At 35.8% G+C, this 25,126-nt stretch overlaps 2 protein-coding genes across 3 annotated transcripts in view; both read left to right on the top strand.

The window, feature by feature from the left end:
* Window positions 1–9,981, top strand: part of LOC139964959 (dimethylaniline monooxygenase [N-oxide-forming] 2-like) — a 32,024-nt gene extending 22,043 nt beyond the window's left edge. For both annotated transcript variants that reach the window (XM_071967070.1, XM_071967069.1), the window contains exons 4-7: window positions 3,352–3,407; window positions 6,303–6,693; window positions 6,928–7,175; window positions 7,998–9,981. In XM_071967070.1, the coding sequence (XP_071823171.1) occupies window positions 3,352–3,407; window positions 6,303–6,693; window positions 6,928–7,175; window positions 7,998–8,318 (1,016 nt within the window). In that variant the 3' untranslated portion in view covers window positions 8,319–9,981. The remainder of the gene's footprint in view (window positions 1–3,351; window positions 3,408–6,302; window positions 6,694–6,927; window positions 7,176–7,997) is intronic.
* Window positions 9,982–13,646: 3,665 nt separating this feature from the next.
* On the top strand, window positions 13,647–19,095 carry LOC139964648 (alpha-(1,3)-fucosyltransferase fut-6-like). Its single transcript, XM_071966415.1, has one exon. The coding sequence runs from the start codon at window positions 14,079–14,081 to the stop codon at window positions 15,363–15,365; it is 1,287 nt and encodes a 428-aa protein (XP_071822516.1). The 5' UTR covers window positions 13,647–14,078; the 3' UTR covers window positions 15,366–19,095.
* Window positions 19,096–25,126: the final 6,031 nt, after the last annotated feature.

The following is a 25,126-nucleotide window of genomic DNA, read 5'->3' on the forward strand; positions in this document are numbered from 1 at the left end:
TAATGCGCTGTTGTTTTCTACTGATTTTCAAGAAAATAATTTGGTTGAGTTATTAGAATTTATAAACCAATGGGTTAACATTACACTTCCTGACTAAATAGTCCTGCACGGAGGAGCCGACGTCATTATGCCTTAAAGGAGCAATCCAGAGATTAAGCATATTTTAAAGGTGAATGTCTTGACAAACAGAATAGCTAGAGAACATTGCTTGCCTTCTTGGACTAAACATATCAAGACTAAAATTCTGCGTAAAGTCATTATTTTTATTTGAAAAGTGTTTAATAACCTCCAATATGTTTCATAAATCAATCACTATATTTAGTATCGAATTGCTTCATCATTCTATTAAATAATGTATAAATAATGTATAAATAGATAAGTATAAATAGATAGATAAGTATAAATATATTAATAATATTGGATTAACTTATACACGTAATAGGTAATAATGGCTGAACTTATTTGAACAGAAAAGACTTGCATTGATTACACGCGCGGTATTAACATTTTCTAGTGAAGAAAAGTAAGCTACTTACGGAAAATATGGTTCATTATCTCTCAATATTATATTTCGAATATATAAAAATACGGAAATTAAACTGATTGGCAAATTATATATGAGAGATAAGTTTTGGAGCTACCGGTCTTTTATCAATTTCATGATTTAAACACTGTAAAAGAGCGCCCTCGTTTTCTTCGACTTTAATTAAAGGGCCAGTTCAGGGGTAAAGACGACATTGGATTTGATAGAATCCTTACGTACCTTAAATGGATATGAAGTTAACAATATGCAAATGAATGTGGTGAAGTAGAAATGCCACACAAAAAATAGTTTTGGCAATTTTATTTCAACAACATCAAACCTGTTTCATTCTAGTTCTTCTTTGGTAAATATCTCGGATATGCAAAGTGCCGCACTTTAACCAGTCAAGATAAATTGACATCATGCGCTATCTATCCGTTTAAAATGCGTAATCTTCATAGTCTAAACTAGTTAAGCTTAGATTTTTAGACTTATTAACCACATTCAAATGAGTTGAGATGGAGTTTCACGTTTCTCTTCCATTTGAAGATGATTTGAAACTGAAGGAGAAAGGGAGCGGAGGTAGGGGTGATGTGGGTGGGGGGGGGGGCGGCTTTATGCGTAAGAAGTATGCAACAACTTAACATAAGTTGCATGATTATGTTTACTACCAGATTTATATTGTACATACCTCTCATAGCCTATACAATCATGTCGGTTGCCGTTGGTTACACGCAGTGTGGCCCTGGCAAATGGTAGTATATAGCGAGTATGGACTCACCAAAGACTAACAACCTATACATCTGATTGGTTAGTCATTTGTATTTTATTAAGCGTGGATTCTGTCATTTTCTGTGTCAATTGTTCGATGTTGACAATTACATTGTTATTTTGATCTTCTTATCCCTGTATCAATGTTATGCTTTCTTGTGAAGTGCTTTGAGATTATATTTTGATGTAAGGCGCTATATAAAAATAAATTACTATTATTAATATTACCAATTCCTAATACCATATATACAGGATGACTCACCCTATGACATGCATTGTCTTATATTGTACATATAGCATATTGTTTTGTGGCTTACACGTATTGTCACGACTGGCCTTGAACTGGCATTGCGACCCAGTGGTTACGGTTTGCTTCAATGCTATAGGAACCCTAAAAACAAAGATTTCGTACAACGTCCACACCACAACCATTGCTTGGTAACCACAACTGATTATTATAAACCTCCTATACATATCCATACATTAGGTATAGTCTCGGATCCAACGAGTCCTTACAACATTATAACAGTACACAACACCATCAGGCCGGTATGTGTTTGTTCAACTAACTTCCTTATATCGCAATTGATTTTGAATTGGTCAAGTTTCTTGTTCATATAATAACATTTCACGGTAATGTGGGTGGGGTCCCTTCTTGTCACGTCCGATGCTTATACCGCGGCATTCATTTCAAACTTTTGTTAATAATATTAGATTGTTGACGTGACTGTTGTTTGAACAATGGCATTGTCTGACTGTACAAAGCTGTTTTGTGAACTGTCGTGCCTAGTAAACGGAGTTGTGTCGTGCTTACAAATGAGCTATTTCACGTATATATACTGGCGAAATATTTACAACGCAAATTGCTATGTAAATGGTACAACTTATTCTATAGAGTATTATTATACGGTATGAAAATTATTCCTAGATGAAACAAAGTTTAACGCGGTCAGTGATGTAGAAATCATTAAGTGTTGTATAGAGCAAACAGTCACGTACATATCATCTATAGATAGATAGAGCAAACAACCTTTTCCATTGTTAATAGATAGAGCAAACAGTCATTTAGAGAACGTTCAAAATGTTTAGAGCAAACAGTCATGTACAGATCTTTCATAGATAACGCAAACAGCCATGCACAGATTATTCATAGAAAGATAAATGAATATCCATGTACAAAGTTAATGTATATTCATCATGTGCAAACTGCATATACTTTGTTTTGAAAAGCAAACTCATCCTATTTCCTTAAGATCGTTCAAACCTGTCAAACAACTAACCACGAACTAGTTACACTGACCGAATAAGGAAAACAAACAACTTAGTTTATTTGGTGTATAGATGATTCACTGTTATAGGTATAGGTCCATCGATTTAGTGCAAATGTTACTCAGTACACTGTAACGAAGGTTCCCTTAGATACAGTAGAAATTATCATATCTGGCATGAACTTTATAGAATGATGAAGTTTATTTTCAATTAAATCGATATTTTTTTTCTCGTTAAAAGCGTTCTTTACCAGCACTCACACATAATATACATTTATGTCATCGTACGATTATTAGTAAATTAAAGTTAGTTAATAAATTAAGTAAATATATATATATATATATATATATTTATTTACTTACTTAACTAACTTTAATTTACTAATAATCGTAACGAATGTAACGAAGGTTCCCTTAGATACAGTAGAAATGATCATATCTGGCATGAACTTTATAGAATGATGAAGTTTATTTTCAATTAAATCGATGTTTTTTTTCTCGTTAAAAGCGTTCTTTACCAGCACTCACACATAATATACATTTATGTCATCGTACATCGTACGATTATTAGTAAATTAAAGTTAGTTAATAAATTAAGTAAATATATATATATATATATATATATATATATATATATATATATATACATACCCATTCTTATACCCATTTCACCAGTAAGGCTCAACCACTGACGTCACGGATTATCATTAAAAATGCGTTTTGCGAATGATTTGTTAGACAACAAAATCTGACAATTGGTATTTTACTCTTTTTCTTTTACGACAACAGGAGCTTCACATTCGGCCGGAGACGTAGCAGTCCACGCAAGCAACAATGCGAGTCAGGTATGCTAACAGGAGAGTCATAAAGGTTCAACAAAGAATTCGGCTTGCCAAGGTCGTGGTAGCCGCTCTTTGACGGTGTTTTAAAGTCTCAATACCTGTTTGCTGATGAATTTCGGAAAACAAACTTCCGAAGTAGATTCAAATGTTTCTCTTTCTAAATGCACTCTGACCAGGTGTGTTTAATGGTGAAAAGCCGTCGCAATCGAAAGAAAGAAATCTATTGTCTTTATGGCGCAAACGATTTATCGTCAATTCCCTGCGCCCGCCCATGTCAGCATGTTCATTGCACAAATGTAAACAATATAATCTATATGCGGCATGATCAAGATTTTAACGCACGGACCTATATACTCACGGTCCCCTTTTTACAATTCTACAGACACAGAGTCTGCAAATACCTGTTTATTCATTGCAATTGAAGGAAGTGACACAATTTCGCAAGCTACATCGACAAAGACCGAGAGAAAGATACTATTGAAGAGAGAAATGACATAAGACAGGCTAGCCACGAAAGTGAAAGTAGTCCTAGGCCTAACGGCCGTAAACAAAACAGAGAGATTTGATTGGCGCATGATCTGTCAGTGGGCGGGGCTTGCAAATTTTGATTGAAATGTTTAGAATCTACGGACTCGTTGAAAAATCTGGCGTATTGTATTCAGCTCCAAATTTTTAAACGACAGATAACTCAATAAAAAAGAAGAAGATGGATTTTGATATGGAAATTGCACAGAACAGTATCCCTTTCACTGAGTTTTTTAGTGCAGTTAGATGGAAAGGTCGAAGGTTAAATTCGGCACACAAGCACTGAGACTTTAACATTGTGAAATACCGTTAATTACTGAGACATGTTAGCCTTTATATTAAATTATATTATTAAATCGTTACTATATAGGTAATCGGTGCTCAATTACCATCGTTAGAGTACTTGTATCATGAGAGGGTCTACAATAAATTGAAACATATCATGCAAGACCCAACACACCTTTTGTTTCAGTACTATAATTACAACCGCCCTGGACTGCGTTTATGCCCACCACGTACACTTAGGGGCCGCTACAGGTACTCATTTGTGCCTAATTCTATCCATATATTTAATTCACAAGTGAGAAGATAAGTTTCTTATTTGTAGGACTTGCTGTATATTTGTTTGTATTATACTGTATGTGTATCGCAGTCTATTGATACTTTTACTATTGCATATATTTCGTTCTTTTCATATTTCGTTTACGACTTGTGTAAGCCGAATTTCCGATTGTGGACAATAAATTCAAATTCAATTCAATTCAATATTTACCTTAAATCGACTATGTTACATTACGCAAGGTGGTAAAATTGCGGTGTATTGTATAATTCCAACACGAGGTAACACCGTTAAGAGGAAACCAGAAGTTTACCATAATTAGGGTTGTACAACGAAATGTGATCGAGGCGTTATCTTTTTCTTTGACTTTTGCTGAAGTTTCAAGCGTTAGAATGATTTGACCAAAACTTCAGTCATATTTCAAATAGAGCTGTGCCATTTTACCAATCAACAATGTCAACTTTAATATCAGTTTAAGTATACATTCAGTTATTTTGGGCACGATAAGGGTATTTGAACACAGAGAATGATTTCTTAAAATATGGCATATGGTCGTCACGAATGTTTACGCAGTTGAGTCACTTTCTTTGCTTATGTCAGTATGTGTAAATGTTTGCAAACCAGGCAGGCTATTGCTTATCAGCGACGACTGCATTTGTTATTCATTATCAAAACTACAGGTCAGGCACCGCAATTAATTGTTCCATTGATTTACACACTAAACTCGTCACTATATCAAGACCTGCCCAAAAGAATAGATAGATGTTTTCTACTGGCATATCATACCCACCACATGATAGCTGAGATCTTGGCCTATCATGGCACTTGCAAATTTCCATATCATGACTGTTTAGATTTTGAGCTAGAAGAGGAGCAAGTTTAGCATACTGAACCCAAACCCTTCCATCTGCTCGATGGGAGTAATACCAACATTTCACTAAAGGTTTTCTAAAATGGTTTATATCACCTTCTATCCTTCCCTATTTTCACACCATCTGTACTTTAAATTAATAATATGCTCTTACACGTTAAGGCAGAACAAACAATGATGGTAATAGATAACTTGCTTAAACAAGCATTACATTAGGAACTTTTAGCTCTCTTCTCCGAAAATGATTAACCTTTCGAGAGGATGTACACTTCTCTAATTGCGGTACCTACAGTATGAATGTTTCACGAAAGGAAATGAGGGCGGTATTGAACTACTTAGCATGCATTGCATAGACTCCGGATGTGTGACCTGATATATTCGCTGATGACATTGCAAGGGTCCTACCTGTACCGCGAAAAATTTGTCACAGGTGTTCTACTCATAAATGCGTAAGGTTGGCATGTAATATGCATTTTGAAGTAGTCGAATGAAAACTTAATTTCAAAAAACATAACAAAATACGTGTGTTCCATATACGTCTTCTGTCGTGCAAGCAGTTATTTCGTTATAGATATATTTCAATTTTTGTTTTTATTTTAAGCCAACGTACGTAACCCCTATCAATATAATAGTACTAACGAAAAGTTAAAGGTACATGGATTATTGTACAGGGTGTTAAAAATTTCTGTATCAAACTGTGAATCACAGATCGATGATCTTAAAAGTCTCATTTTATCTCTGCATTATGCGTTATGTTATACATGAAACAAACTGGTGGCACCATCATCGATAAATAAATGACAGATATCTGAGTCTTGTAATTAGAACGACTGCAACTTAAGTCTAACGAAACAACTCCCTTAAAAATGAAAGTTTAGGCATACTAACGCTTTTTCAAATTTGTTTATAGTTTCTCAGAAGTTTTTCTTCTTCTTCTTCGAAGGTTTTCATGAGCATACGTGAAGGAACATGGGTCATCACTAGGAATGGACCAGACGGTTGGCCGCACGACGCTTTCATTCACCGAAGGATCAACTTCCTACCGCCAGAATGGTACCTCCAAAGTTGGGTCAAGCGTACGTTCTTCAGACGCATTAATTTTGACACACTTGGCCTTCGTAGTGTCAGAAATATATTTCAGTCAGACTGGATGGTCAATGACAACATGCAAATAAAGATTATGGCGGGAAAAGTCAAAATCAAACCTGCAATCGACCATTTTACCACAACAGGGGTTACGCTTTGTGATGGTTCTACTCTTGAGGTTGATACTGTGATATTTGCGACCGGCTACCGTATTGCAGCGCCCTTAGTGGATACATCAATTATACAAGGTATACAACATTACATCGCTTCCTGCCATCAGGTCCAAGTAAACAAAAGAATATGACGTCATCTGCGAATGTCTAATGTTTGAAATTATTATTCGGTATTACATACAAATAAAAAACAGCATATAGTAGCTTCAATGCAATTTTAATACTATGAAACGAATCATCTCCAATCTCCTTACAAAGTACCATCACAGTCATTACATTAATTTCATACTTTTTGAATACATTTTCTAGAAAATTCCACAGACTTCCGACTGTACAAGAGCGTTTTCCCTCCTCGTTTAGGCCGCGATGGGACACTGGCCTGTATTGGGTTGATCAACATTATCGGAAGTTATGCCCCAGTCGCTGAACTACAAGCCCGCTGGACTGTTAGAGTATTTAAAGGGTTGTGTAAGCTGCCAACGCCAGAGTGCATGCTCAAGGATGTTATGCAAACAAGGCAAGAAGAACTCCGAAAGAGAGGAAAGTGCTCAACTGTGGTAATTATGTAATATATATATATATATATACATATATTTATTTATATATATATAATATTTTATATATATATATATATATATAAATATATATATATATATATATATATATATATATATAATTATATATATATATTAATAATTAAAATCGAAATTGTAGTGAGTTGGAAGATCCAGAACAGTAAAAGAATTTCCAGCCTCCACCGGGATTCGAACCCGGGCCCCCCGCTTATATGTGGACACCGTAACCACTAGGCTATGGACGCTGCTTGTATGTCCAGGGGTTCGAAACCTTTAATAAACATATATATATTATAATAGTAATATTATAATATTATATATTAATTTAGTTATTTGGTTTAAATTGTTTATACCTATGTACCTATATCTAACTTAAATAGGTAGTCAGTGTAGGACACAAATTCTAACACGCCATCATTGCTAGAGGTTTTCAAAAAGTACTTTCCTGGAGGTCTTTACTCTCCAAATTGTTCTCAGACGTATTTAAGGAGCACACAAGATAACTGAATGTCCCAGTGAGGAACATTTCCTCGAAGGTTGTAAAAAAAGAACAGTCTAAGAATTTTGACCAAATTTGACCATATTTGAATATCTAGCATTTTTGGGGCCAATTTAGCATAATTATATAAGTCTCCACATACGTGTAGTCATCACCCATTACACCGCTGTACATACATTCAAATTATCTTTAAACGAAGTGGTAGCCCCATTTTAATTATCCTCTAAATATAATAATTGCCCCTCTCTCTCCACCTTTCTTTAATGTTTCGTTTTGTCGGGACCACGTCATCTATCTATGAACAGGTTTTCCAAGTGAAGTACCAAGATGAGATTGCATCTCTCGCTGGTTTGATGCCAAACTGGTTTAAACTACTGTTCACAGATCCCATCCTGGCGTATCACTCTCTCTTTGGGCCTGCAGTTCCTTACTACTTTCGCCTAGAGGGTCCACACGCATGGCCCGGAGCGCGCGATGCAGTTATTGGATGTTGGGAGGCCTATACTCGTCCGACCATGACTCGCAAGTTGGAAGGACCAAAGACTTCTCGACTGTTCGTGTTCGTGAAATATTCGATAATATTATCAATAATTTTGTCTTTAATCTTGTCTTTGATTTACTATTAATTAATCGCTTAATCCTCTTCAAGGTATATGTTAGTGAAAACGTTTATATACTATACATTAGCGAGTTTGCGAGCTTACATATGTTATATGTACACTGGCCATTCCGCGTATTGTTACTGGTCTTACTTCTTTTCAATATTTCTTCATCGATCTAGTTCTAAAACGTTTGTGTAAAATAAAGTAAATATTCGTCTCCTTTGTCTTCCAGTATACATAACACCTCTAACTGAACAAGTGTTAGAAGCATCAGAGCTCGGGTTACTCCTATTGTGGTAATTAGCTTTACCACCACACCTTAAATCCCCAAGAAATATGTTACATGATTTGAAAAAAATAAATAAATAATGGAAATGTTTAGAAATATAGTAAATGAAGAAGACAATGCTTATTGTATAAAAAAGAAATGAAATTTCGGAATGTCAGTTTAATTTGAGGAGGGGGTACCATATATGATCTGTATTTAAAGGTATATACTATATACGGTACCATTAACAATCGAAACCTTTCCTACACCCCACCCATGAGAGCACCGATGGAAATGCTGGATTGGGTTTTTTCCTTTTTGTGCGTGGAGTTGAAGATACCTTTCCTAAGCCTACAATGGTCAATATTGCCTTTATTCACAATTTTTTTTAGCATTCTTTTGTCACTTACATATCAGCAACTTGCGATTGATGTCATAGAGAATTCTGTGATAGAAGTTTACTCCGCGAACCATAATTAAAGAGTAATTAACCTTTTCATAAAAATTGACACTTTTGTTCTCCAAATACTTATGCATGCAAACCAAATAGTAGATAGATAGGTGGTCTTGTAAATAGCTGTTTCCGCAGATTGGTGCTTCAGCGAGCCGTGAGCCTCGAAAGCCCCTGACCGGTAAATACAAGACTCCTAAAAAGAGAAATAGGAAATTTGAGATGTTTTTTTATGAACTTTGTGGGCCGGGTCGGAGAGAAACGTGTCTGGATGACAAGAAGGCAGCATTTTTAATGGGTTGGAGGAGGCGATGAGTGGTGAGTGGTGGTGGCTGGCTTCAACGGTTGGTTCTGGTTCTTTACAAAATCCTGTTTCAAAATGCAAATCACCTTTCATAAGGCAACAGTACCCTTAACATGTTTTTCAATTTGACCAATCAGTGTCCAGGACTTTGTGTATTCTCTGTTACGTCCGACACATGTGTGATTCGTGATTGACAACTTGGGTTTTCCGTTAACTGCGATGGTGTTGCAGTCATGATTTCTACGTTTATATGGCAAATTTGGTCAAGTTAAGTTTCATTTTTTACGTTTTAAATGGGGTTTAATTTCGAACTGGAAGCCCGGTCATTGTTGCTAAATAAACATATTTTCAACGCAATTTGTTCTCTCCAAGGCATATTTCCTACGGCTATCATGGTTATGAACCTGTTTATTACGATATTGAGCAAACTTTGTTATTAGACTCGCAAACAGGGAGACCTTTTTCTTTTTCTTTTGTACTTTGTCTTTTGTCCATGTTTAAACGCAGAGAACTTTCACGGAATTTAGGTTTCAGTGGCGAGCATGCAAGACCATGCTTTCCTAACCAAAATTGGGACAATAAGTCAAACCCTTACAAATGAGAAGACCTATATATTGATATTATAACTTTCAGGACCAGCTGTGGAATATAAAACGGAAACCGCTTTGATGCTTTAACGTTCTCCTTTCATTTTTGTCAATCCAGTAAAAGGCTCTAAAGGTTGAATATGTTTTGTGTTTTCCTTGACACCTGGTATCTAATTTTGCCCCAAACCTGTGCGAACTTACTGAAGCGTCCCGTAAGTGGATACAAAACGCGTCTTTGATGTCAGTAAATCTCCATGGATACAAGAATAATTAGTAACGTAACAAAACAAGGTGGGCCTGCGTAAGTAATGGTATTTATTAATTAGAATTTATATGTGTTTTTTCACTCTATCTTTCGTTTAATTGTGTCATATTTGGATGTATTTGTACTTTTCACGTTTATAAGCTACTCCAAGTATATATATATATATATATATATATATATATATATATATATATATATATATATATATATATATATATATATATATATATATATATACATATATATATATATATATATATATATATATATATATATATATATATATATATATACATATATATATATATATATGTATATATATATATATATATATATATATATATGCAGCATAGTTGTTTAACAGTTTTCCCGTTATTCCTATATATATATATATATATATATATATATATATATATATATATATATATATATATATATATATATATATATATATATATATATATATATATATATATATATATATATATATATATATATATATATATATATATATATATATATATATATATATATATATATATATATATATATATATATATATATATATATATATATGATAACGATATTGGTTTTAGGCCACTGCATATCTGGCAATATTACAAAATATGAAAGTTTATATTGTCCATCAGTTAAGTTCGTCAAGTGTATTAAAGTCCAGACATTGGACAATAAACAAGAATCATCCTACTGGAAAAATTGTAAAAGAGCACTATGTTTGTCTTTCTGATATATTATGTAAAAAAACATGTAAAAGAATTCAAACAGGAAACAAAATCTGCTGATTATGATATCATATGATCAGGGGCGTAGCCAGTATGTAGCACTGTAGGTCCGCGCCTACATTTTTTTTGGCCAAGTTATCTTTTTTTTAAAAACACCCATAATTCAAATCGATAAGCTTGCTGGACGAGTTTAAGAGTCTATAGACAGGAAAAACAATTGAAATGAACGTAGCAAGAATATGGCTAAATTACTGAGGTGACCTATTCTTCTGTCATCTAGGGTATTTCTATCGCGTGCCGTTTCATTCAACACTCTACCCGCCGAAAAAGACTAGGATCCGATCTTGTCAGTTTTTTAACATGTAGTTAAGAACCCGTTTACGCAGATAATATTTCAGTTGAGAAAACAGTTGAGAAATTTGCATCAGATTGCAATCGTCGGGTACCTCTCGCCTTCTCTTATTAGGCTAACTTAAACATTTAATAGCTACAGTTGTATCAAAGACAATTACTGGCTATAGTTATATCAAAGACATTTCAGGCCTATCTTTGTATCCATAAGTATCAGAAGTTGAAACGTAAGACTACTCTGTACATGCACTGGCGGATCCAGGGCCTTTGTTTGGGAGGGGCCAAAGTGGCATTAGAGTGATATGGGGGAGGGGTCTAAGGGGAGGGGGTGCCCCCCTCCCCTTTGGAAAATTTTCTATTGCTGAATGCCCTCAGATGCAATTTGGTGCGACAAAAGTGTACAATGGTGCAATAGTACAATTTACTTCTAAAAAAAATGTTTCACAGGTGTAATTTTCTAAAATATTTATAAAACAATGTTGGGATCATCTTTCTCAAGAAATTTTATTTCTCATAGGTTATAAATTTCTTACAACCAGCCTGTGACTGCAAAATGGTGTTAAACTGTAAATCCTCATGCTCATACATTTACATAGCTCCCAACACTTGAGAAGGCAAATGCTGGTCCATGCCACGAATCGCCGTCCTGGGGGAGGGGTATAAGGGGAGGGGGTGTCCCCCTCCCCTTTTGAATCTTTTTGGAATCCTGGTGATGCCTACATGTAAAATGGTGGCACTTTGAAAGGCTTTTGTCACCCAAAATTTTCTGAGAAATATGCTTTTTTGTGTGTAACATCAATAAATTGAATAGTAGGTGATAATTCATTCTTTCCCGTGGCATGAAAATGTTCGCTGCTCGGCCCAATGAAAAGAATTATAGGCTAATTTGAGGTTCAAATGATGCTGTAAAGGAGGTTTTATACTCTATTATGCTAAATGCTAAAGAAATGATGGTTGCTAAGTCAAAATTTGATGCAAATTTTTTTATGTATACTTGGCAATTACAATGCGGTTTTTTCGGACGCTTGTGCAGGTCAGCGGGTTTGGGTGTTAGAATGCGGGTCTAATTCCCGCGAATTGCGGGTCAGTTGGGAGCTCTGCATTTAATTTTAAACCAGAAAACGAAAAGGTTTAGACTAGTCTACCACTGCTATTCCTCTCGATTTGTTTTAATTTCCAATCATATGATTTAGCGGATGTTCGGAAACATTTTTTGGCTCACCTTTGGGGGGGGCAATGGCCCCCCTTGCCCCCCCCTTGGATCCGCCAGTGTGTACATGTACCTTGCTAATTTTAAATACATTATGTAGTATTGAATTACGTACTATTTTAAATTAACTCATTTGTTTTTTGGGTTTAAAAGTGATATTGAATGAGGTGTCTCAAGATAGCAAGAGGCCAGGGAACCAGAATGAACACTCGGGAAGGGCCGTTTCCGGGGGTTTGTAAAACCAAAAACTTTCTTGTACGCTCCGCGCCAACCGATGGTGGAGCTCCGCTCAGATAGTCGTGCCTACAACTTTGAAAATCCATATCATCGCAAAAAGTGCTCCCCCCCCTTTCAAATTCCTGGCTACGTCGCTGCTACAGGGCAGTATAGTTACAGAAAAAGACGAGTTTTAATGCCCGCTCTGACCAAACAAAACTATTATAGCTGGCTGGGATATGGCTGTCCTGATAAAGCCGTTTGACGGTGTTTAGTTTTGTATCCGAGAAAGAAGAGACAATCGCTAATCCTGAAAGGGTTTATTAGTTTGTGCCTTGAGCCGTGACTATTGCACCTCACCCACACCCTTAAGCTCTGTCTAACCTAATGGCACACATTTACCGGTTAACAGATTAAACGGAAGGTTCGGTTCGAAATCACTATACTTCTCCTCTGTACTCGGATATGCGGTTTCAGTTCACTTATTGACCTTGTATTATGGTATGGGATATCGTGCTCACAGTCCTATTGTAAGGAGGAAGATGAGGGGGAGGGGAAGGGGAAGGGGAGGGGTGAGCAAGATATCGTCATCATCATGACTTTTCTAGAAAGGTGAATTCTTTAATAAAGACCGTTTGCGTTTCAATTTTGTCATCCGTATATCAACTTTTTTCTTTTCTAAGATGTGGAGAATTTTACAAAATTTGCCTATGTGTGACGTCATTCTGCATGGTAGTACCAAACTTTACCATCCCTATCAGGGTTTTGGGTGGAGGGAGGGGTGGGGGAGGTTGGATGTTGAAGGGGGGGGATACAACGCAATATCGTACGTGGGAGGTCCCAGCAACTCACAGTGAACCACTTTGGCAGTATATTATTAACGTACTTGATACGCTCGAATGAGTTGCATGCCAGACACTGTAATGTCGTCGTGAACAATCATTTCCGACCAGGCAGACAAGCTCACTGCCTTTAGGAGACGTAGCAGGAAAATCCGGTTGTTTTGTGGATAGTTTAAACATAAGCCGTAACGTTTATCTTTCTCATCTAGCTATCTTTGTTGCTAATTAATGGGCACACAGCCAGTGAATACTGAACGTTTGGCATTCATCCCTCTGTTGTTGGAAGTTACAAACCATGACGAATTATTGGTCTTCTCTTGGCAAACGGACCCAAGTCACGCACTGTGAAGCACTGGAGTGTATATCCCGTTGTGTACTTTACTATACAGTAGTAGTCAGTTCAGTGAAACTTATATATATATGGAGTTCTGTCCGAGAGGGAACGTCTCACTACGCGCGACACTCTATATAAGCATTTCATAGTTGTGCGTTGTGCTCTGAGGTAAAATTAAAGTCTATCAGAAGAAAAAGCAACAATTACAGAAAAATGAGAATGGTCCTAAGACAAATGAAGCACATTGCTAAAGCTTCTGTGATTCTTAACGTCGCTGTTGTGGCTTTCTTTTCTGTGGAATTTCTAGCTACACGATTACGATTAACACAGTCTGTCTCGTCAATCCAAGCGGAAAAGGCCGCAGCAGTTGCTCGTTCAAACGATGGAGGATCCAGCCAGCTGGAAAACACCTTTAAAGAAAGCTGCGATGATCCAAAGAAAGTGTTGATGTTTGGAATGAAACAGCATTGGCTTAAATTTTGTAAATTTGAAGGGATGTCACATTTTCGATATCTGGTTAACTTTCCACGGGAGATCAAGTGCCCTGGTTTACCGTGTAAAGTCCATCTAAATTACTCGGAGGATCCTAAAGATCTCCGTGGTGCTGACATTGTGACGTTTGCCAATGTGTACGACTGGCTGACACCTGAGATGTGGGGCTGGGCACATGGCAATCGCACCAAAGGACAGACTTGGGCGATGATATCTCTAGACAGCCCTCTTTACGTTCCTGGATTTCGACCTCCTGAACAATACAACTCGATTACTTACAATATGTTTGCATCTTACAAACTAGATTCGGACGTCTATTTACCTTACGGATTTTTCCAGAAATACGACAAGCCGGTGGAAGTCGATCTGAAACAATTTTGGACACCGAAAGACAAGATGATATCATGGATAAGCAGTAACTGTGACACGATCCAGTGGGACCGTCATAAGTTCGTGAGCGATATGAAGGCCGCCATACAAGTGGATAAGTACGGAAGCTGTGGTGATGCTGTGATACCCTGGAACGACGACAAAGCGATGAAAGATGCTCTGCGTAGGTACAAATTTTATCTCAGTTTGGAAAATTCTTGCTGTGATGATTACATCACGGAGAAGTTTTGGAGGGCTCTAGATCTGGGTGTGGTACCAATTGTGGTGGGTGCAACCTATGATCAGTATCTCAGTATTGCTCCTCCACACTCATTTATTCACGTCGATCAGTTCGGTTCGTTGGCAGAGCTTTCATCTCATCTTACGTTCCTTGCTAGTGACGAAAGCCAATATTTGGAATACTTCAAGTGGAGGCAAAGCGGTAAGATTGTGACCCATAGCCTAGAAGAGCAGTACGTTACCCCTTTGATGAATTCGACGTACTGCGCCATTTTAGACAAATACTTAAAAACAACCACAGAGGATAGAGGTAAATTTTTTAATTATCAAGATGCCAAATGGATCGGTAGCTGCAGGGATTGTGGAGTGAAATGGATTAAAAGTTATATGAAACATTAGCAAAAGGCTGATATGTGTGCACGTCACCAAAACTGTGAACCAACCACCGAAGACATTGTTTACAAAGTAAATAAAATATTTAATTAAAAAATACATCAACCACAATTATCTATGATTATTTAACAAAGCCAACAAAAAAAAGTTTGTATATGTGCAACACGATTATAAATTGTTTCGCCTGATTTTCTTCAATATTATCCTGAGCGTTATGTAGGCATAAAGGCAATGCATTTGTAGTTGAACCATGGCGCGATAAACAGATGGAGTGTGTGTGTTTTTTTGTTGAAAAGGAGTCATGTTAGTCGGAAACCTCAAACATGACCCAATGGTTGATTAATAATTTCAATGAAATAATAGTTTTCCGCTTTTCTTTCATTTGTCTCTCGCAATTTTTAAAAACATCTATTCAAGAACTTAAAAAATGACAAAGGGTGGTCATGCAAGTGTTATTTCAGACATCCCTTCATGCAGGAGATGAGGAGAATAAGGATTCGAATTAGTAAAGTCGTAACAAATTTAAATCTCTAGACTCAAAAAACTAATGTTGACAGTGAGATATCTTTCAGTTTTGTCGATTATTTTGTTTCTCTCTTTGCCATACAAACGTATTCTTGTTTGATGTCATTTTTATGTATATATATGCTTTCCTAACGTGATTCTCAAAGGTGCTGCTCTTGAGTCCTGTAGCTTGTATATAAGTTCTGTTTGTGAAGATTCTTGTCTGATTTTGTTTTGTGATTGGTACCAAACTGTGTAAGCCTGGACAATATTGAATATTGTAACAATGAGAAGAAATGAATAAGTACACAGTAGAAAAAAGTGTATTTTTTTCACTATTCACATGAGAAATTCTTGTCGTATCATTTGAGGCGTGAATTGTGTATGTAACTATGAATTATTGGTAATGAAAGTGTAATATATCTTCCAACATTACATGCGGACACCCTAATCACTGTGAAGGAACCTTCAGTAAACAATCAATTGTAGAAAAAAAATACATGACTATATATATATATATATACATATTTATATATATTTATATATATATATTATATATACATATTTATATATAGTAAAGTTTAGGAAGAGTTTTACATTTGTAGAACCAGATAAACGAACAAAATAAAACGAAACAGTTGATGAAAGTCATAGTAGTGTATTCAAACGTTTTCGAAGATTTCCCATCTTCCTCGTCAGGAAATAGATAATAATATAGTTCTTATGTATAGTGCATACGAAAGTTGACAAATCTGCAATCTATGAGCATATCACTCACTGTATAGACTGCCGAACAGCTAACATCACCAATTTTAGTGTCATAGACAGCGGCTATACAGACTTAGAAATTAAAATTAAGGAGGCACTGTATATCAAGAAACTCAAACCCGTTTTAAACAATCAACTATTTCAACATGGATCGTCATATATACTCAACTTATTTTAGAACCTCCTATATCTTTGAACATGGATAGTCATCATTATTCTACAACTTTCGTATGCACTATACATAAGAACTATATTATTATCTATTTCCTGACGAGGAAGATGGGAAATCTTCGAAAACGTTTGAATACACTACTATGACTTTCATCAACTGTTTCGTTTTATTTTGTTCGTTTATCTGGTTCTACATATTTATATATATTTATATATATATATATTATATATATATATATATATATTTATATATATTTATATATATATATATATTATATATATATATATATATATATATATATATATATATATATATATATATCCGATGAAATTAGCAAAATGTAAGTCATGTATTTTTTTCTACAATTGATTGTTTAGTGAAGGTTCCTTTACAGTGACTGCGTCATAACAATAACTGTGTAAACGTACTGTGCAGGGACACACCTATGTGTGGTGACAACCGCGTATGTATCGACAAAGACAAACAATCTATATGTTAACAATATAGGTAGCTGAAATATCAAGCAACAGAGCTTTCATAATTATGCATTATAGATCAGACTACCGTATTATAATTGAGAAAAAAATGACGAAGAAAGAAAGGGAAAGTAGAGAAGTATAACCAACCAAGAAAGTATAAAAAGAAAAATGGAAGAAAAACGTTTACGTTACCCTCTGATGATATGATATGATCTTATACTTATAGTTACACACATATTACACACATCAACAGTCATTTAAAATCTTGCAAGATCGTCTATTGTATAGACAAGGAAATATCCACAAATTCAATGTCTGTAACAAAGAATGAAACATGGTTCGATCAGTACTTAGTTTTTATGACGTCAGGTTTTTGTATACGTTTCTATAGGAACGCTTCTCGTATTGTTGTGCATAGTAAACTAGGACAGTGCTACACTTAGTCACTGCGGTTTTAGCTTCATAGTTTTGAATTACCTCCTTGAAAGCACAATTTAATGCTTCACTAGACCAAGGTGCTGCTACTCTAGCAGCTCCATGGCCAGACTATGGCATATTTTAACGTATATGCCGGTAATGCGGGAATTCCCGCCATCGTTTCTGTAGGCCATCACTATTGAGCGCCAAATATGCCAGAAAGTCACATGCTTGTCTCTAATCTTGATCCCGGTCCGAACATTTTGTCTCGCAGATATAAGTAATGTTGTTGGAACTTATATATTCCTTAATGGTTAGTGATGATGGTTTATAAACTAAAAAAGTGACGATTTAGCCATATAAAGACCGCATATATTGGAAGCCATATAATAGTTACGTCTTAGTTCTAGACATGAGGCATGGATATTACATAACAGTGTTTGTTTGCTATTATAAAGAAGGAATGCTATTATAAAGACTTGCTGTGCTTCCAGTAATAAAAACTGTAGTAATCCCCCACGTCTTCTTGTTATTGCTTTTAGTTGAGTGACGTTACACCACAAAAGGAGGGCCGGGGGGGGGGGGAGGGGGAGATGTACTAAACAATTTTCGTATAAAACAAAAGTCTTTCAATGCACGTGTATTCTTTACTTTATGTTAAATATATGTTTCAAAACTTTTAAATCCACGGTCCAATCTGCCGTTCACCTAGCCATTCATTTTAAGACGTTGCATATGAACCACATCAACACTGTGTTTTGAGACATCATTGAATATTGTCTTCCAATGATTGCTTACAGTTTGATGATAGATATCAAAAAGCGCTTACCTCGTACAGAATGACTTACTGTACTTTAAAGAAAATTTGTTTTAATGTCTTATGGTATTTTGTTGAAAACAAGTTATTGGGTGCACTGCGGGTATGTAGCAGGTTGGACGAGGAGGGCTCTATGATTATCGTATGGGTACGTTATGGATACGTTACGGATACGTTATGGATACGATACGTTATGGATACGTATGGATACGTTATATTAGGTACTGGTTAGAAATCATGTTTGACAACTCTTCATTCTTTGTGAACATTTACAATTACGTAAATAAGTTGTTACCTACCTTTTTTAATTTTCTGTTACATAAAAAAATTGCAATAGGTTGTATAAATGTGTTATAGTCACTTGAAAGCTTAATTACGATGTCAAATAACAGAAGAGACTAATTGTGATTTTGTTGTTATGTTTATGTAAGGAGAACTATATCGAGAACATTGTTTCTTAAACAAAAACAAAACATTTATTAGCTGGATTCGTTTCACGGATTAATAGAGTTGATCAGTTTGGTTTGTTTATGTAAGGAGCACTTTATCGGAAGTATTGTTTCTTAGACAAAAACAAAACATCGATTAGCCGTTTTACGGATTAATAAAGTTGATCAAAATCAAGGGTTTTTTCTTCAACAATTCAAGACGATAGTTGGATTTCTCTCTTATTCGATTCTGAAAGAAAAAAACAGAATTACTTTAGAGCTCCAAATTGGATGCACTGCTAGGTCCCCTTCCTATTTATTTGTTCCTGTTGCTTTCTGCTCTCCAGGAAATTGATCATATAGTGCTTTTGATGGCATCATTACGCGTTCACATTAATAACGTTATTTTCTTTATAAAATATTGTTGTTTATTTGGCCGTTGAAAGGTGGCGCTTTCCCTTGGAACATGTCCTTCGTCTTGCTATTTTTCCATTAGCTTTTCAATGATTTATCAAAGCAAGGCTTCAAGAAAGTTATTTGTTTTGTCAAAAAGAAAACAGATAGGCCTAACTAAATTTGTCTTGCTGATGTCGTTTACGATGGGTGGGGAGTAGGGTTGGGTTGGGAGGAGAATGTGTAAGCCGGGGAGTTGTCATGGGGTTGCTTTTAGTACATTTAATTCCTATCGAGTTGTCGAAAGCTCCTAGGTATAATTGCCATGGTTTCTTACATGATTGTAACTAAAGTGGTAATTTTTTAAAAATCCTTTTCATAGCTGGGTACACGGAACCTTCCGATCAGCTACAACTTTGCCCAATTATAGGCAAAAACGAGACTTGTTAAAAAAAAACACAAAAAATGTTGGTTTAAAATCCTAGGTCTCTTGACTGTATGGCGAGATACGATAATTTTTTTTTTTTAAATTTCCAACAAGCATGCCGTTATTAAAGGGTTTACACATATATTCATAAAGAATGATGCTATAATTTTGACTGTTTAAGATATCATAATTCAAAAAGAAATGTTATTACATTATGGAAGGTCTCTTTTGGCATTGGTGAAACATTTTAGTATTGTACAGTAATTCTCTCTTCATGCGAACATGTTTTCACTTATTGTAAATCATTTTCTTTAATATCATAATTACTAAGAACATTTTCGAAGCATTGAAAAGAAAACATATGATCCGTATAGTAATACTTGCATGAAAAAAAAGATATATTAGAACTATAATAATTATGGAATGAAGGAAAAGAAAAATATTAATTAAAACCTCTCGTTTTTTTTCTTTTTGGTTTTCTTTGGTAGAAATAGACACAAATTTGTTTTCCTTATAGATAAACTCACAGAGATGATTCACTAAAAATTAAAAACATAAACAATTAAATGTGAGACGGGTGGGTGTTGAAGGGAAGAAGCCAAGTTTTTCCTTTGTAATCTCTGACTTTTATACATCTCTTTCCACTTCGACCAGTATACGTAACTCACCTTCAAAGAACAACGGGAGATAATCATTATAAGTTCTCAAGTGTGTCTTTGGACTGGAGGAATTCGGATATCAAATTGGTTTTAAGAAATGCAGACCTAAGAGATCGAGTTATTGGACCAGGGGGGTAGGAAGCTTCCAAAAATTGGGGAGGGGGCACAACATCAGAGGGGCACTTTCTCATCCCACAACCACCACTCGTTATGCTATAAACCGATACACACCGACCATATCACTTAAATATATATGATGTGTTAGTATGCTATCAATGTTATTTATTGAGATTGTTTATTGTTAACCGTACTACAAAAAGATATGGGATGCCATTTTAAAAATAGCATATACAGACTAAAAATAAATAATTAAAATAATAAAATTAACAAAGGCTTAAGATATCCAAAAGACAGTTCTTTATCAAAGGGGCACATTTTATTTGCCAGTGGGCAACATTTGCTATATTGGACAAAAGTGTGGGGGGGGGGGGCACGTGCCCCAGTGCCCCCGGCTCCCACCCCCTGTAATGGACACACTGGGTATATCTATCGATAGGAATGGGCAATTCACTGAATGAAAGAAGACCAAGGTTGGGTGAAATCTTGCCGTGAAGCCTCAGATTAATAATATATAGCAGGGCCTACTCGGGAACGGAGAAACAGAATGTTTTGACATTTTCGTAGGAGGAGAGCTTCCCAATTGGGAATTTAATTAAATAAAAGTAATTAAACGGTTAGGTACAATGTGTGGCCACGGACGAATCACTGATTATCAGATAACATCGGTGTTATTTAATCTACTGAACAAAACACCCACAATAAATATAAAAATCTTTCAGCATAATGACAAAACCGAAAGGGGTGAATTTTACATTCTATCACCTACTGCGCCGTGCGGGTACATGTTCTTGAAAAAGTCTACGACAACCACAGAAAGTAGTTTGAGTAGTTTTATCATGCTTTTAATTAATATGTTGTTAGTCTCAACCCCCCCCCCCATCACCTCTGCCCGGTCATAAATTATACATAATCAAAACCGTGTAAAACAAGTTATGTTGCTAATTTTGTATAGGCCAAATCATATTATCTAGTGTTTATCAATCAAGCACTCTAAATTCACTAACAGCTATCATGCACTATCACGCAGTATAATGCACTATCATGCACTCTGAATGTAGAATAATATGCACGAAATTGTATGCTTGAATAATAATTTGATAACTGTAGATTGAAGTGAAATACCAACTTAACTGAGTTAATGAGAAGCTAACTAATAAATGATGGTATTGTGTTAAATACTGTTGTTAAGATATAAACTGAACCCGGATAGTTAATGTGAAGTTTAATGTTAATGAAGCTTATTCAATTAATAAAGTTAAATTAAGGTGAAGTTAAAAGTGCGCAAGTTGAAACGTATAAGAGAAGAATTTGTTCCTAATTTGTAATTCGATATTATTTTACGTGTGTTGAATTTCTCATCACCATTGCATTTATTTAGCATATTGCATTTCTTTAGCCTAATGCATTTATTTAACATAATGCATAATTTATGCATTTATTAAGATTCCTGTAGAGCGTTAGTACAGTACACGCTCAGAATTCTTCGTTTCCATTGCCAACATGACAAAACATGCGACTTCATATCTGCTATCAGAGTTTTGATATATATTCTTAGTTACACGCATGACCGCACTGTCTCAATATTTAAACAACACAAGTGCAAGTGGCTCTGACGTAAATAGTAAATTCGAAAGTTCAATACCATTGTCAAGCTTTTCTTTACAAAGTTTACTTTTGGGGTGCGTTCAAAAAAAAGTAAATTTGATGTTCCGTTTAAATAGAAAGTATATCGGTCCTACTACAGTGTATTGTGTTCGCCAAAGTTTCTCGTGTGATAAGTACATGGACGGGTGATGCACGCAAGGCTCTGTACTCGACCCGCCCATTGTATATATATATATATATATATATATATATATATACATATATATATATACATATAATAATATATATAATAATCGGCAGTTATTTTTACGACGCTTAAGCGACCACAAATGTGGGAGTAGCCCGCAAGGGCTTATGGATTACAACTTACACGTCGGGTGGCTTTCAGTTCAACATTTTAACTCAAATTTGGAATCTTTCCAATTTAGAAAGTAATTTCAGAAAACCGTAGATTGCTCTTGGATGAAAAACCCACCTTACTATGACCCGGCCGGGAATCGAACCCGAACCTCCCGATTGCTAAGCCTCATGCTTCAAATGCCACCGCCTTTATCCACTCGGCCACAGAACACACATACACACACACACTCACACACACACTACCACATATATATATATATATATATATATATATATATATATATATATATATATATATATATATATATATATATATATATATATATATATATATATATATATATATATATATATATATATATATATATATATATATATATATATGAGCGATTGTGATAGTTGTAACATTAATATCACCAATGATGAATTACATATCAACATAAGAACTTGATTTATTGGTTAAGGTGCGGCTTACATTCATTTATTTTAAAAAGTATAGGCCAACGCACAATCAAGTTGACCAACATATTGCACAATCACATAGTAGATATATGCTACACAGGTAAGACTGATCGCATCATTTTTCCCGGAGTAGGGGGGGGGGTGGAGGTTGGAGAGGAATGGGATTGGAGAAAAAACATTCAAAAGTAAAGGAACATCTGGTCTCATGTGATATAAGATTAAGAATGTTGATTTTAAACAAGGAAACCATGGTTACCCAGCATCAACTTATTTGACATATCTCAGTTGTGTATAATATTTTCACTTCCCATGCACGTGCTATAGGACCTTTCAATTTCACCAATTCATCGTAATATATTCATAAAACCCTCCGTATCCACATTCCCAAGCATATAAAGTGCACGTTTTGTATTTTCCATTCCTTGATATTATTTATTTATTTTTGTTTTTTTTTGAGATTCATTTTGTCCCATTCAAATTATCAGCAAAATCAAGGGTTGCTTGGGTTGCCGTGAGAGAAAAGACATTTGTCGTCTTTGGACCCAAGTGCCTTACTGCTTTCGTCACAATGTGTGTACGTTTACAATGCCCGGGATGAGGCGACAATATCCATTATATCCAAGTATTATCTATATGTATAGACAAAAGCATTTCATACAGTCATAGGGCCAAGAGAGAGGCGGGTGAGGGGTGGAGATAAAAAATTGTCATTTGGTTAGTTTCAGCTTAGTGAAGCTTTCTTTTTTCTACACAAGTTGGTTAGTGTTCTGTAAGACGACGAGTTTCAACAACGGTTATGAAAATATTATATTCAGTACATAACACAGGAATCTATTGTTTGCTTGTTGTTAGCTATACTAGCAGTAAAGGTTAATAGGCCCAAATTCGGCAAATTGCTATTAGGGATTCATTCAATCATTGTTTAGTTGATATTCCAAATTGCCCTCAATTATACAACCGATTTAAATATGCCCCTCGTACGTTGTTGGTGAATGCATGCTTCACTGAATCTGAAAGAAACGAAAGTGTATAAAGTTTGTGAAAATACTGAGTTTCATCTGCAGAAGCGGATCAGACTTCCCCGCCTCCCGCCTCCCGCCTCCCGCCTCCCGCCTCCCGCCTCCCGCACCCCCTCCCTCCTTCCCCTTCCCCACACCACGGACACACTGAGTTTATAGGTGAGTAAGGGGTTAATCAACGGTCTAGCGTGCGTTACTCACAGGATTAATGCACGATCGGGAGATAATGCAAGCAATGCACGAGGGCGGAGCCCGAGTGCATCCAGCGATAGCATTAACACCCGGAGTGCATTAATCATGTGTGAGTAACGCACGCTAGACCGTTGATTAGCCCCGTTCATTCATACACTACCATTTGTGTGGGGGAAAAATCATAAAACAAAACATTTTTGGTTACATATAACCAAAGATTTATTAAAGTGATGCCCCGTAATTTTACCGTGCGTTACTCACAGGATTAACCACGGTCAGCTGACCTGAATGGACCAATAGGATTTAGGAATCTTTACTAAGTATGAATGAACAGTGCTTCAATCTCGTTTAGGGAAGTTAACGTGTGATTTTTGACCGTGTCGACATACCGTTAACTAGCCTGTAGTTCTATATGGCAAGTAGAGCTACTAATTGAATTGTGTATGTTAGTATAAGAGGAAGGGAAAGGGTGAGAAAGGGTCAAGCGATGGGCTGTAGAGGGGCGGGGAGAAGAGGAGGGAGCGATTTATAATCGATCCTCATACAATTTCTTTCTTTTGTTTTGTTTGATATTAGGTCAGCTGGTGTAGAATATTACGATCATCTGTTCATATAAGCTGTACAAACAAGATAGTGATGTGATAGTATTGAAAGATCATCAAAATTTTTCCACCCTCAGAATAATTCTTTTACACCTTGAGCCATTTGTCAAAGTAGTACAGTTTTGATCTTCATTGATATCCGCTGCATTGGTATGATCTTGATTGGAAGTTCCAATAATTTCCGGGGGGGGGGGGTAAGAGTTGGGGTGGGGGTGGGCGAGGAGCTATAAGAGATGGGATGGGATGGGCTAGGAGCTATAAGAGATGGGGTGGGCTAGGAGCGATTAAAATTTTAGGCTAATCACCTTGCTTTACGCTGCCCTGTTAATCAAGTTTTCGACAG

Source organism: Apostichopus japonicus, chromosome 23, assembly GCF_037975245.1.
Source record: "Apostichopus japonicus isolate 1M-3 chromosome 23, ASM3797524v1, whole genome shotgun sequence".
Classification (NCBI taxonomy): Eukaryota; Metazoa; Echinodermata; class Holothuroidea; order Aspidochirotida; family Stichopodidae; genus Apostichopus; species Apostichopus japonicus.

Excerpts from the sequence above, each read along its gene's own strand:
- LOC139964648 (XM_071966415.1), top strand. The coding sequence starts at position 14,079 with ATGAGAATGGTCCTAAGACAAATGAAGCACATTGCTAAAGCTTCTGTG.